The sequence below is a fragment of the Ovis canadensis genome, chromosome 10 (assembly GCF_042477335.2).
Source record: "Ovis canadensis isolate MfBH-ARS-UI-01 breed Bighorn chromosome 10, ARS-UI_OviCan_v2, whole genome shotgun sequence".
Classification (NCBI taxonomy): Eukaryota; Metazoa; Chordata; class Mammalia; order Artiodactyla; family Bovidae; genus Ovis; species Ovis canadensis.
The window spans coordinates 31070043-31085034 of record NC_091254.1 but is presented as its reverse complement, the minus strand read 5'-3'; the positions used below and the strand labels follow the sequence as shown (position 1 = coordinate 31085034).

Here is a 14992-nt window from a genome sequence, read left to right as displayed (position 1 = left end):
GGCTACAGTCCACGGGGTCGCAAAGAGTTGGACACGACTGAGCGACTTATATAACCACATATAAAGCATCATCTACAACAAAAAAAGATTCTGACCGACCTTAAATTCAGCTTTAATTTTACTTATAGCATTCATTGCTCATTTGTAAAGTTCACTGTGATTTGAAATTGTATATTTATTTGTTTCCTTCTTATTTATTCTCTCTTCTCAACAGGCTTCATGAAAGCAGAGACCTTTCTGTTCTTTTCTCTCTCCATCACCTAGACTATACGGCCTGGCACAGAGCAGCAATCAATAACCACTGGCTAGTGAAAGAAGAAGCTCTAATATAAAATCCACCTCTTCAAGAAGCTTCCTGTATTCTTCTAGCTAATGGCTATGGTACTTCTCTTTGAACATAAAAGAACTTCTGTAGTAATTCATGACATGCTGCCTTTAATAACTAATATCAGTGTGTTCTTTGGGAACTGATCCTTGGGCGGCCGTTTGACCTTCCACATACTTATGTGAGATCCTCCTAACTAGACACAAAGACCATGAGGGTAGACAAATGTATACACAGTTGCCACTAGGAGCTGTGCTGGGGATAGAAATACAACATGGAATAAGACAGCCACGGCTCCTGCCATCCCCAAGCTTAAAATCTCCCCTAGCGCCCTGCAGGAGACTTCACTCTTGGTAGGAACTCAAATGGTTTGCCTACTAAATGACATTCGAAAATTGTGCCTAGCAGGGATAACCATAAACATCCTTTAAAGTCATGTAATCTTATTAAATACATTAATAACAACACATTTTTACAAGTTTTAACTTTTATACATAGGTATTAAGTATTTCTACTTATATTACCTTATAGATTCCCCACAAAATCCCACAAAGGTAGATGGGAACCACTGTTTTAATATAGGAAAAAACTCAAACTCAGAGATGTGAAAGGGCTTGCCCAGTAGCAGACAGTCAGTAGGCGAGTTGGCTAGATTTGAAACCAGGTCTGTTTGAAGTATTTCAAAATCTACTTAAAAAAAAATACAGAATGCTGCTTCAATGCTGGAAATTATTATTCAGTAACACAATGTTTCCTGGTACCTCTCGGAGCTGTTCCACCAGCTCTTTCTCTTCTCTCATCTGTTCCATTTTCCTCCGAATCGTAAACTGTGGGTCTATAGATTCCAAATTTCTCTGTGGTCTTAGAAACACTAGAAGAGAAAGGGGGAAAGCCTTTATGGAGTGTCTAGTACAAGACTGCCGTATCGGGCAGCTCATGTTTGAATCAAATAGTTCATTTATCCCAAATAATTCATTCACCACTCACAAAAACAGGAAATTCTGACTTCACATGAAAAGCTTGATTCAAATATTCTAGAGAAGATTATGTTTTCAATTACTCTGCATTGTGTGGACAAACGATCAGCTGAATCCAGGAAAGGGCTTGGTCATCCTCGGTATTATTCCAGACCCCTCCTGTAATTTTTCCACTGCTTCTATCCCAAGCTTTCATCTACACGCCAGGTTTCACAATCCTTTCGTTAAACTTGAATACTCCGTTTCAAGTAATAAGACAGAATTGCTGTACATGTTATAAACAAGCACAGGTTAACAATTTTGTTGGCTGAGGTTTTTTTCACCAGCCTGGATTAAGAACTACACACTATCCACTCCCAAACCTTATCTGTCTTGAGTGTACAGGGGAAAATCTGGCTTCTATCATGTCACTGAAAGTGCATCCCTAAGTCAGCTCTTCAGAGATGACCGCAGATTCCTTTGAGAAAAGCTGTCAAGATGGGAGGCGGTTTTAAGAGATCATCTTTGCCTGCAGGTCCTTAAAATTACAACCTTCCAGGAATAGCAACTCACAGTGGCACCTCTGGAAGGAGTTAAGTCTCTGACTGCAGACAAAATGAATGTTCTCAAACTTTGAAGGATAACATCTCTTAAAGACTATCAAGAAAACACGAAATAGTCTACATATGGGCAGTGATTCTAACAATTTATATTAGCATACAAAGCACAGGGCAGATTTAAACTTGAATCTTTTTCTTCCTTTAGAGTCTTATTAAGACTATCAACTTTCCATGCACACTAGAGGGAGCAAAGAGTGGTTAAGAGCTGTCATTGGTTCTCTGTGTCCCAAAGATTTTCAGATTGGGAGAGGTGGGGATGGGAGGATGGGGGGCAGGGCTTCAGAAAATCTGGGGCAGAGAACTCCAGCTTTACAAATCAATACCACATAGAAGGCTGCACCGACATACTGCAATTCTAGTTGCTTCAATCACCGCATCTTCAATAATATAGAATAAGAAGATTATATGACATTTATTCTATTCTGACAAACATCTTCTATGAGCCACTTTAAAAGCTAATTCAATTTATTTATTGTTAAATATGGTTTACAAATATACTTTGAATTAAAAACTGGGGCCCACCATATAATCAATTATCCTACATTCATACAACTATGTCATTTTAATCCTAATTTGTATATTTGAATCAAAACACCTTAATGAATGTCTTACACTATGCTTTTCGCATTTAGGTATTTTCTTTCTAAATCAGTTCTAGGATATTTGAATCAGCACTCTGGTGCTCTACAGAGGACCAGCAAGTTGACACATCTTAAAAAATCCTTGACTTACAGAAGTTAATGGAGCAATGGGATGACTACTGTACATAAAACACCTGGAACTTTAGAGAGAAGTCAGCCTGGGGCCTGGGCTTCTGTCTCAAGCCCCCTAAGGAAGTTACAGGTGGAAAGAGCCAAAGTCTTGTCACCAAGACCCACAAAAACCAAACCCCACAGGAAGTGAGACCAATTGTTTCAAAAATAAAGGCAAGGCAGGCCAAGGAAGCAGGGTAGACCAACCAGGAGGGGGAGATGAGATAAAGTTGCCTTTGCACCATATAGAGCCCAGTCAAAAAATCTACCCACTTAAACTTAGTGATCAGAAGAGCATACATTAAAATGGAAAGTCCAGAAAAAATCCACACCCTCCAAGAAAAGAAATCAACCAAATTTACCAAAAAAGTCAAGGAATGTGGACTTAGTTGAGTAATACACATACTTGTCCGCAAGGGGGAGCGCCAGCTCCATTTAAACAAATCCGATGTTTTCTTTGGGGGTTTTATTTTCCTTCGGCTTTTTTTCTGGGGGCAATCTTATCTAATATTACACATTTAATATTTCCAATATGTTTTTACTGGCAGACTTCATTCTGAATACGAAGCTATCAGGAAGTTAAATTAACTGTGAGCTTTTGGTTAACAGCACACTCTTCAAGTATCTATGCCCTGTTAGAGCCTTATGTGAGATAACAACGCAATGGTGTCTGGGTTTTAAATACCTGGTATTGCTTTTCATCTTAAATGCCCGTACATCTCAAAAAATACAAAATGCATGCTTAGGTATTTGCTTTATGAATATAAGTAGTCAAAAAATGTTAAAACATATGCGAACTATTATTTTTTAAATAAACACTTCAAATGTATATAAAATTATTGGAAACTTTACTACTAGTTTTCTAAATAGATTAATTATTGTAGAATATATGAGAATTTAAAATGAATTACTTAGACTGATAATAAATCTACAAAGCACATAAGTTTGTTATGACAGAATAATTTTAATATGATCATTATGGTAGCTCTGATTATACTATCTACAATTTTTTTTCTTTCCAAGTCATATTTAAATAATAAATACAGTGACCAGTTTGGTCAAAGCTTCAGAAAATTGATCTATGGAGCAATTATTCTAGCTTTCCTTAATTTTCTATCACTACATTTAAGAACTCCCCTACTTAATTCAGGGGAATAAAAGTTAACTTGGGACTACCAGAGCCGCTCTGTTATAATAAATATTTTTCAAAGCCAATGCCACACTGATTAATGTAAATAAAAAGGAAAAAAAGCTGGGACAAGTGAGCAGAGGGAGGGTGTATATGAGGGAAATGAGTGTGTGTTTGTGTGTGTGTGTGTGTGTGTGTGCTCAGCTATATTCGACTCTTTTCGATCCCATGGACTGTAGCCCACCAGGCTCCTCTGTCCATGGGATTCTCCAGGCAAGAATCCTGGAGTGACCTGCCGTTTCCTCCTCCAGGAGATCCTCCTGACCAGGGATAGAACCATGTCTCCTGGGGCTCCTGCACTGGCAGGCAGATTCTTGACCACTGAACCACCCAGGAAGCCTGTGTGTACACACAGGCTTCCTGTGTGTATATGCCTAAGGGGCAGGAAAAGGCAAGGAAACGGGAGATTTAAGATGCAGGAAAAAAATGAGTCCTGCTTCGCTGGTTAGTTACTATATATCAAATAACATTCAAAGTATGAAAAGGATGGTTTGCTCATACTTATACATACAGAGACAAATTTCTAAGCAAAAATTCTGCAGGGAATGATGAATATGCTTAGGCAGAATATCGAATTCATTCTGCAGGTACAGGTCAAATTCTATTTTCCCCTTATCTCTACCTCCTCCTTCACTCTCTTCATCATCTTCATCCCTGACCTGGGAATGGTCTGTCAGCTATGATTGCACAACGTTCCTTATCTGTGCCTCTCACGGCACTCATCACTTTCTGTCTCACAGCATAGATCTGATTTTCTCCATAGGACTCCCTAATACAGAATTTATGTCTGTTTCCAATTTAAACCTCTACCCTGTCCAAGAAAGCAGCTTGTTCAATGAATAAACAACAACAAAAAAAAGTGTTTCAAAAACTCCCTCATTCAAAGATCAGACAATCTGGGACTTCCCTGGTGGTCTAGCGATTGAGATTTCCCCTTCCTACGCAAGGGGTATGGGTTCGATCCCTGGTCGAGGAGCTAGGATCCCACATGCCTCATGGTAAAAAAAAAAAAGAAAGAAAGAAAGAAAGAAAGAAACATAAACAACAGAAGCAGTATTGTAACAAATTCAAAAAAGAATAAAAAATGGTCCACATCAAAACATCTTAAAACACAAACAAGTAAGAAAACAAAGATCAGTCTATCTGGAGAGTACCTTGGCAGAGGTTACCCTACCCTGATGTAAGCAGTCACCTCAAAAATCTCCTAAAGCTTAGTTTCCAGGTGTGAATGCCTTAGACTGCAAAATAAAAAGTTTCACAAAGGCAGAGATTTAGTCTGTCTTTTTCAGAGCAGTGTCCACAGTAAAGTGCATCATGCCTAACACACAGTAGGCACTCAATAGATACTGGAACTTCCCTGGTAACTCAGCTGGTAAAGAATCCACCTGCAATGCAGGAGACCCCAGTTCGATCCCTGGGTCAGGAAGAGCCTCTGAAGAAGGGAAAGGCTACCCACTCCAGTTTACTTGGGCTTCCCTGGTGGCTCAGATGGTAAAGAATCCCCCTGTAATGTGGGAGACCTGGGTTCGATCTCTGGGTTGGGAAGATGCCCTGAAGAAGGGATCGGCTACCAACTCCAGTATTCTTGCCTGGAGAGTTCCATGGACACAGGAGCCTGGCAGGCTCCATGGGGTTGCAAAGAGTTGGACACAACTGAGCAACTTTCAACAGATATTTAAGGATGTGCACAAGAAACTATTATTTTTTCTGTTATAAAAGTATCTTTCAGTTAAGCAAAGAAAGCCCACTCCTCTAAAAATTCCCTGAAATGCTATTTATTACAAGAAAAGCATTTTGCATAGAAATTATTAGTGGATATTATTAACCTTTACTATCTAAATTTAACTCCAGGTTTCTTCTCTGTGGACAGATGAGGTTCGGAATTCAGCTCTCCACTTCCCCTTGGAAACTAAAAAACCTGGACAGGGTGTGATGTTAAAGACATACCGATTCAAGGGCAGCAATAGGGTGGGCTTTGAAAAAGTATCATGAGCTGTAGATCCAGTTAATGTGAATCAGAAATCTGATTAATACATTCATTTATTCCCTCTGGGACCTAAAAATGAATTAGATAAATTCTCTGCCCTCAGAAGGCTCAAATTTCCTCTCTATTGTCTTGGGCAATTTATTTAACCCAGGGGTCTTTACCTGCTTAAACAGAACATCAAATCAGCAAAACAATCAGTGTGAAGACTCCTCGGTACACCAAATAAATTAGCATCTCTGAGTGTAGGGCACGGGCAGCCATTGTTTGAAAAATGTCCAGGTGATTCCAATATAAAGCCAGGATTGAGAACCACTGAAGCAACCCCTCCCAGCTTCAGTTTCCTCATTTTTGTAATGGGGAAAATAAAACCTAGAAGTGTAAGATTATGGTAAAAACAATTCCAGAAAATGTCTGAAAACTGGCCCAAGATAGGTATGTCCGTCCATTCATTCACTTTCCAGTGATAGTTTAAAGATAAATGTTAAGTATAAATTAGCACCCACCAATTTGCTGAAAATGAAAAAGAGAAAATACTTCAAAGGAAGGCAGGAACAATTTTAATTTCAAAATGAAGGGGGAAAGGAAAGAAAGCGGCACAGTAGTAAGAGGGCACAAGAGAAGGAGCGGAAGTGAAGTGTTCACGTTAAGAACAACTTGAACTGAAGCTGCCCTCTCCTGCCCCAGCGGGCGGACAGACAGGGATACAGGTCCACATCCTTCTCCATCCATTTTAGGAGGCAGGACTTTGAGGACTGTAGAAACACAAACTCCCGAGGACTTCCTAAGCCAGTTTGTCATTTTTAATTTCTTTGAAGAATGAGTTTAGGGAAGATATGGGAATTTGAAATGACATATATTTGAAACAAAATATTAGAAAGCAATATTTATTATTTCAAATGTGTTTCTTTAAATATTTTCCTTCAATATTGTCATTTTTTAAAAGTGGGAATTTTAATACAAAGCATGACAGTGAACAAGGCATAAACATGCCAACTTTACCAAAAGTAATTAACAAAAACCAAAAATGAAAGGCAAGTTGCATTATGCTGGGTAGAGTGGGAATATGATGCCATTTATTTTCACAGGTTGAGATAACCACAGATATTGGACAATGGCGCAAATATGAGGAAACAAAACTGATGGGGTAATCGGCTTTGAGATGCCATGAGGGACCTCTGAATGGGATCTACTGTTTCAGGGTAACCAGGAAGAATAACATAAAAGTAGGCTATTTCCCTCTTCCAACTTTAGCTCACATACTTGGGGATACATACAGTGTTTCTTCATTAATTAAAAGAACACTTACAAAACAGAGACAGAATGTGAATGTATGGCAAAAACCACCACCATATTGCAAAGTAATTAGCCTCCAATTAAAATAATAATAAAAACACAGAAGGAGACTCACAGACTTAGAAGATGAACTGATGGTTGCTGGGGGAGGGGAAGGGATAGTTAGGGAGTTTGGGAAGGTCATGTACACACTGTTATATTCAAAATGGATAACCAACGAAGGACCTGCTATATAGCACATGGAACTCTAGTCAGTGTTAGGCAGCACCTGGGTGGGAGCAGGGTTTAGGGGAGAGTGCAAACGTGTATATGTATGGCTGAGCCCCTTTGCTGTTCACCTGGAACTACCGTAAGGTTGCGAATCGGCTATATGCCAATACAAGATAAAAAGTTTAAAGTTTGAAAAAAATTTTAAATGTATTGGAAAATGTATTCAAATACATTGCTCTTGGAGCAACATTTAGCTCAAAGAGAATGAAGATTGTATTTGAAAGGTCAGATTTGGGAACCTACACAAATATTTGAAAAGACTTCTGCTGCCAGAAAATTATCAGATAATTAACAGAAAATTATCCCTTCCCTAGGGCATACTGTAGACAAATTGCAAAAAGGGGAAAATAACAACTGCCCAATGTCTGACCCAGGTAGATTAATACTGAAAACCATCCCTTTGTTATAGTGTGTGTGTGTGTGTGTGTGTGTGTGTGTACTACACTATAATAGCTACATGTGAATCCCTAGAATTTTCACTCAGAAAAAATATCAGATAAGTATTACATGGTTATTTTATTTTCAGGAAGATTTTCACAATGATTATTTTCTATGGAAATCTTCAGACTTTATCTGGCACAAAGTATCTTGCACAAAAATCCTCAATAACCAGCTGCAGATGAGAAGGTAGCTATGGTGGAGAGGAGACTGGACCCTTGGGCATGGCCCAGCTCCCCCTCTATCTAGCAGGGTGAGCCAGGCAGGTCACCTCACCTTTCTTGTTTTAGTTGGTTCATTTATAAAGATAGAAATCTTACTGCTACATCTAAATCTTACCTAGCTTTAAAAAGTCTTTTTCAGATATCATTCCTAAGGAAATACCAAATCACACATAAATCTTTCATTCTAGGCCTTATTTCCTTTAGACATCATCAGATCCATAAATAGCCATGCTTTCTGAGAAACGAAAATGATTCTCTCCCCTTTATTTTTAAGTAAAGGAACAGTTTATCAAGCAAGTTTCTACTTAGCCTTCCTCAATTTCCAGGATTTAAAGTCGGGTGATACAAGAAGGAACTTTGGTTTCCTTGTTGTTCTTGTTTAATCACACTTCCTTTTGGTTTGAAATTTTAGAAATCTATGAAATAATAAAATTCCTTTTGTAACTAACCTGCCAAAATATGCATTATCCTTCTGTGTAATGAAGTCTGGAAAAGCATTTTTGGTTGAATTTTGACCAGAAATCACAACAAATGTTTTACATATATGGTTTCTATTCATTACATGTAACATATTGATATTGAGATTAAAAAATAACATCAGAAAATAGATCTTCTTGTGTTTGCACTGTGGTTTTACCCCACATGTCACTTCTCTTCCCTATAAATCATACTCTATTACATTTAACGTTACTTTCATTACTTTGCATCTTGGAGTAAAATGCCTACAATCCGAACTAACAGACCAATATGGAGATTGAGATATCTGTAATAAGTATATCTAAATAATTATATGTATTTTATTTTCATCTTTTAGGCTACTTTAGACATATAGTGGCATGAGATCAAACAATATCCACATTAATCCTGGCTGAGTGTCCTCAACTTTTTATTTGCACATTTGATTCTCAAGCCAATTTACCATTCGTGAATATCTGTTGTTGTTTAGTCGCTGTGTCCAGCTCTTTTGCAGCCCCATGGACTGCAGCATGCCAGGCTCCTCTGTCTGTGGGATTTCCCAGACAAGAATACTGGAGTTCACTGCCTTTGCCTTTTCCAGGGGCTCCTCTGGGCCCAGGGAGCGACCCCATATCTCCTGCATTGGCAGGTGGATTCTTAACAACTGAGCCACCAGGGAAGCCCTCTTGAATATTATACAGATGAAAGGGCTGAAGTTATCAAAAGTCAAAATGTGCAAACAATTTACAAAGGAAAAAAAAAGCAAGTGATTTCTCCTCATTTTTAGAAATTCCTTACTTCTAACCATTTGCAGTGTACTCCTTTCAGATCAGTCATAGTGTATCTTAATCACTTTAAAAATCTCATTATCGAAAGCCTAGATAATAAAAGATGAAACTCCAAAAGCATTAGTTCAGAAGAGATTATCCAAATGTACAAAAACCCAAATTTTTATAAACAAGCAAACACACACACTAAAAAAAAACCCACGCAGAAAAAATAGAGAAGAAATTATTGTACAGTCCTTCCAAAATTCAGAATGTTCAAGATAATTAAACATAGTTTAACAAACTGCCAGAGAATAATGCATATGCATTTTTCTGGACTTTCCAGGTTTCCTATTATCTCTTAAGTCAGGCATGCAGGAGAATACATTCTATCTTCAGCTGCACAGAAACGAAGGTTCAGCATATTCATTCATTGGCTTATTAATGAGCACATTGAAGAATAGGTACAAAGCCACCTACCATTGTCACTGTCTCCTTCAGATGGAACACAGTAGCTAGAGTTGTCCCATGTTTGTGCCTGTGTAAGTTTGTTGAAGGAGATAGGAGGAAGAGTGAGGGCTGGGTCTGCAGGAGAGCGAGAGAGCCAGTCCGCGTACAGTCGCACAAGGACCAGGAAAAACCAAAGGGGCGGCAGCATTTCACAAATGGCATAGGATTGTATGGAAATGAAGCGAATTTCATATTATGGGATTTAATTTCAAGTGTACAATATAGCAGAAGAATGAAAGATGGCGCATGGAATAAAAAGAATGATAAAAAACTGAGTGTTAGTACTTATCAATCATACACTTTGCATGCAGTTAATATCATTCATCGTTAATAGTTCTCAAGCCCACAGACTTAGAGCACTAATGAATCGTGTCAGCGGAAAGAAGGGGCCCGCATAGACTATGCAGATAAAAAGCAAAAGCCCTACCAGATACCTTTTCCAAAGACCTTTTAAATAACAATTTTAGCAAATATGACTCACCATAAAAGTTGGCTATGCAAAGTTTAATATGTGTAAATATGTCTATTACTTATAAATAAACATAGAATATATTCTATATAGAATATAGAATCAGCATTCACGGGTGGTGAATTTTTTTTCCCAAGGTAGTGTAAAATTTCTCTTTAAAGACATCTATAATGATAGCTGAATCTAGTCAACTCTGCTCAACCCTTGAACCATAGATATGCCTCTCAATATTGTCTTAGATATTGATCAGTATAAAACCAATTTTGGACACTAGTTGAGTCTCCTTAACAACAAACCTAATTAACCAATAAATATCAACCAGTTCAAAGCACTTCTAAGTTGGTCATTTATGAAATAGCATCTCTTTTGGGGGCACTAACTATTCATATAGTAGTTTTTGATATTTAGAAATACCTACACAATTTCTATTCAGTCTTAGGGCAAGGCCGATAAAATACATGGACATGGTTCTAGGAATGACTATTTGGGTATATATACATTTGTCTTTCCTTGGAGGAAAACATAGAAAAAATTTTCTTTTGAAAAAAACTACCAGCCAACTTAAAGAATCTAAGTTTCTATTCCAACTTTCTGAATTGAGAAGTCTGTTTTTATTTATAACACAGAAATCACATGAATTCATATACTTAATTTTAACATAAAAATCACTTTTAAAGATCCAAAGCTACTTAATCAAAAAGAATGATATGATCTTCAATTAAGATTACTATATATATTTTTTTCCAGAAAATGTGAAAAATATATACTGTAATATTTTAAACTTAATAAAATAAAATTTAAACATTCCCAATAGATGATGCTAGTTTCATAAAGTTCCAACATGCCATCTGATGTTCCTGAAGAAAAATCAGTATTATTTACAACAAACTCCACAAAGCTTTCAACAGCTAGCACAATTTCCACACTGGTTAGTCAGCATTATAGAAAGGCTGGAAGCTAGGAGAGGAAATTATCTTTGTTTCCTGCTATTCAAAATGAATATTTCACTTAGTTTTCACCACTGCAAAGAATCAGAAATGGTTCAATAGTGTAGGCTCAAAGTTGATAAGATGAATTTGGACCTCATAAAAAGAACTGGAAAAGTCATGGAAACAATTTTATGACTAAACTACAAAGATATACATTCAAAAGAATATTATTCTGTAGAGATTCATTCAACTTTTGATTTGCTCAGTTACAAGAACTTTTAAAATTGTCTAAGACTGCCTGTAAGGGACAGGAGAAAGCCTAGCCAAGTATGAGGTCCTCGGTGTGTAGAGAACATTCCTGGCAGATCACCACTCAAGGCATGGGCGCCCCCATTCCTCCCGGCGCAACCTGAGACCTTGCAAATTGAAGCCCAGCCCATATCTGGCTGCATATACTCAGGTCTGTAAATGGTGAGGCCAGTCACTTGAGTCCAATTTCAAGTACAGTTTGGCTCTCCATAAAACACCTCCTAAGCCCCACCACGCACCCAAGCATGTTCTCAAATAGCTTTGTCTTACAGTCCATTCAAAATGCCAGGAAACCATTACAGCTGGCCACACGTTACCCATCGACCAACTTCCTCCAAAAATGAAAAAAACATTCCTTTATAAAAGAATTATCTTTTTTTTCCCCTGTGGGTAAAAAATTATACATATGTGTATCTGTAACTGCTGCCAAAATGCTTTACTAATAAACCCAAGAATATCTAAGTTCTTTACTACCTTTTGCTTAAAGCATCTGAGTGCCTTCTTAGCACTTAACTGAAAAGCACTGGTACAGAATATATGTAAAAGACCTAACAAAAATATTAAAACAAAGAAGCACCTAAAAGAAGGTAGATAGTGCTAGGACTTTAAATAGGTGGAGACATCAGAAGAACCAAAATTTTCTATACATACTCCTTTTTAAAATCAGTAGTCATTTTGCCCATTGCTATAATTTACATTTGTGAATGTACTAACAGTAAGTTTTAAAAGTAGGTAATATAAGCAGAAAAGGCCTTTAAAGTCTCTCCTGACCACTCACGTGAGTCTTGGAATGACTACCCTGTCACAGAAGTCAACACACGGACCTTACCAAGGTCCAGAGAGCAAATGAGGGTGTCTCACAAAAAGAGTCACCATCTTTAATTCAGCAAGGTACCAGCAACCACCGAGGCAAAGGGGTGGCTATTTTATCCACAGAGTATTTCTGTACCACTTACATGCCCCAATATTTTTCTCTCTTTGCTCTGATTCAAAAGAAGGTAAGATAATCTGTTACTGATAACACAGCCTTAAGAGGAGATACGCTGACAACGGAGCTTGAAAATGTGACCTCCCCAAGCTGTAGCAAGGTTCTGATGCTAGGACTCAAACTCACCAGCGTCGACAAGGCTGCTCCCGCTATAATATCTGCACAAAAAAGGCTAAAGAGAAACTCCGGAGTTGTTTCACGTGAGCAAGAACACTGAGGTTTCCATTTACCTGATCGAGGTTTCAGGCCAAACAGAGCTGTGCTGGTGTTGGTCGGAGAGATGGCGGGGGAGTTCTCTCTCATCTGTTAAAAGGAAAGGACATTTTTAAAAGAACTGAAGCAGAACTATGCATGCTTCTCCAGGATCAAGGATTGTAACAAAACCACGACCTCCTTGCATTGGCTGCTGTGTAGAAGTCCTGACTAAAAAATACGATAATGGATGCATCTTCACATTGCAAATTCTTGTGGTAGAATCAACAGAATGTTATTTGGGGGGAGATTTATTCAATTTTTATATGCTCATCATAAGAGTTCATAATCGTGTGATACTGGTATTCCTTTTCTGCTCCAGAATAAATGTGTGCATTCAAGTGCAGGCACGTGCATGCATCCGTGCACGCGCGCACACACACACACACACAAGCACACACATACATCACCTCACAGAGGGCACATCTGATAAAGAATCTCTTAACACAACGAGATGAGAAAGCAGACGACACTGAGCAGATGTCTCAGCTATATGGAAACCCCATGCTGAATCATTTATCGTTAACAAGACATTCTAAATGTTGCCTATTTGAGCTATTTTCACTCTGGTTTCTATAAAAATGCTGCTATATTTAATTGTCAAAATATATCTTATGAGTCTTTAATTATGGGTAGGGCTGGATCAGGCTATGAGAGCTAATAAGAGATTCCCTCCGAGATTCTGCAATACAATTAACTCATGAATCACAACAGTCTCAGATAACAGATTTTTGTAAAAGATATTCCAATTCAGGTTTCACAAAACACCTCAGCTTTCATTAATCATCAGGAAACTTACCTCACTGGGAGAATACTCGCTCCCATTACTCTGTAATGTTAGGTCATTTTGCACCTAAAGGAAGAAAAAAAATGCATGGTATGTTCCATCAGACTATAAATTTTTTGAGGCAAGAACTGAGTCTGACTGCTATCATATCCCTGGCACACAGGGATACAATGCCTAATACATGGAATTAATTTGTAGTTAAGTAGGCCATTCTTACTGTATACTTTCTAAAAACATGCAGCTATATTCACAGAAAAATACATCTAAAATATACAGACTAAGAAAAGGGATTTCCCAGAACAAAGAGCTCAGCCCAAAGTACCTGTGAACATCAGCTTGCCAGGTTACCCAATAACCTACAGGCTCCCACGTGCTGGGAGCATATGGGTTTTCAGAAATGGTCCAAGGCAGGAGTTCCCAAATACATAAGATCTCACTGGGAGCTCTATAAACGAACATGCCTGGACCTAGCAAAGTCTTATGCTATCAATTCAACATCAGTTTGTTTTGACAACCAATGAGAAAACTCAATAGTTTATTTTACCCAGATCTGCCCTTTTTATAAGGTAATCAAGAACCCCAGGGAATTCCCTGGCAGTCCAGTGGTTACAACTCTACACTTTCACAGTCAAAGGCCCAGGTTTGATTCCTGGTCAGGGAACTAAGATACCATAAGCCTTGCGACATGGCCAATGTCAACAACAAAACCCCATTGATCCACCCTATAAAAAATTTGGTGATAACTAATATAAACATCTGACTCGATGGACATGAGTCTGAGTGAACTCTGGGAGTTGGTGATGGACAGGGAGGCCTGGCGTGCTGCGATCCATGGGATCGCAAAGAGTTGGACACGACTGAGCAAATGAACTGAACTGAACTGAACTGAATATAAACATGTTCATACATATCACCAAACTAGTATAAATTTAGGATGTCTATTCCTATTGTTGAGGACTGCTATTAAAAACATTCCCAACTGACAAATTCAAGGGAATAACATATTTTTAGAATAAAATGTCATTGACTTCCCTACCCAATTAAATGTCTTAACTGCTAACAAGTAACTTGCAGTTTTGATTCTCTATCAGAAACTCTGTTCTCTAACTTTCCCTGTGTTCCTCCCACATCCTTCCCCACTGGACAGTATTTATGTATGAGAGTATACTTGGCAGTTCTTCCGGGATGGATGCAAGTGCTACCCAAACTTAATGGGGACAGTCAGCTACAGTGTGTTAAAAAGCAGAGAATGTGGGGTGCTAATTACAAGCCATTTCACAATCTTGGTCTCACCACGTAACTGGGCACAGCCTCTCTCTTGGTGCTTCTGTCTGCTTTATGCTCTATGCTGATTCCATCAGGCCCATGCTGTCTTGCTCAGCACAGCCTCCTGGGACCCATCCAAATGCAAATCACCCTTGAAATCTAGATTAATCTCTCTTTCCTTAAACTCTTATCCCTTCCCCTACCA

General features: G+C 38.3%; 1 protein-coding gene across 2 annotated transcripts in view; it reads right to left on the bottom strand.

The window, feature by feature from the left end:
* Positions 1-14992, bottom strand: part of LRCH1 (leucine rich repeats and calponin homology domain containing 1) — a 219366-nt gene that overhangs the window by 27907 nt on the left and 176467 nt on the right. For both annotated transcript variants that reach the window (XM_069601308.1, XM_069601309.1), the window contains exons 14-16: positions 13534-13587; positions 12713-12785; positions 1087-1196 (exon numbers count right to left, since the gene is read on the bottom strand). In XM_069601308.1, the coding sequence (XP_069457409.1) occupies positions 1087-1196; positions 12713-12785; positions 13534-13587 (237 nt within the window). The remainder of the gene's footprint in view (positions 1-1086; positions 1197-12712; positions 12786-13533; positions 13588-14992) is intronic.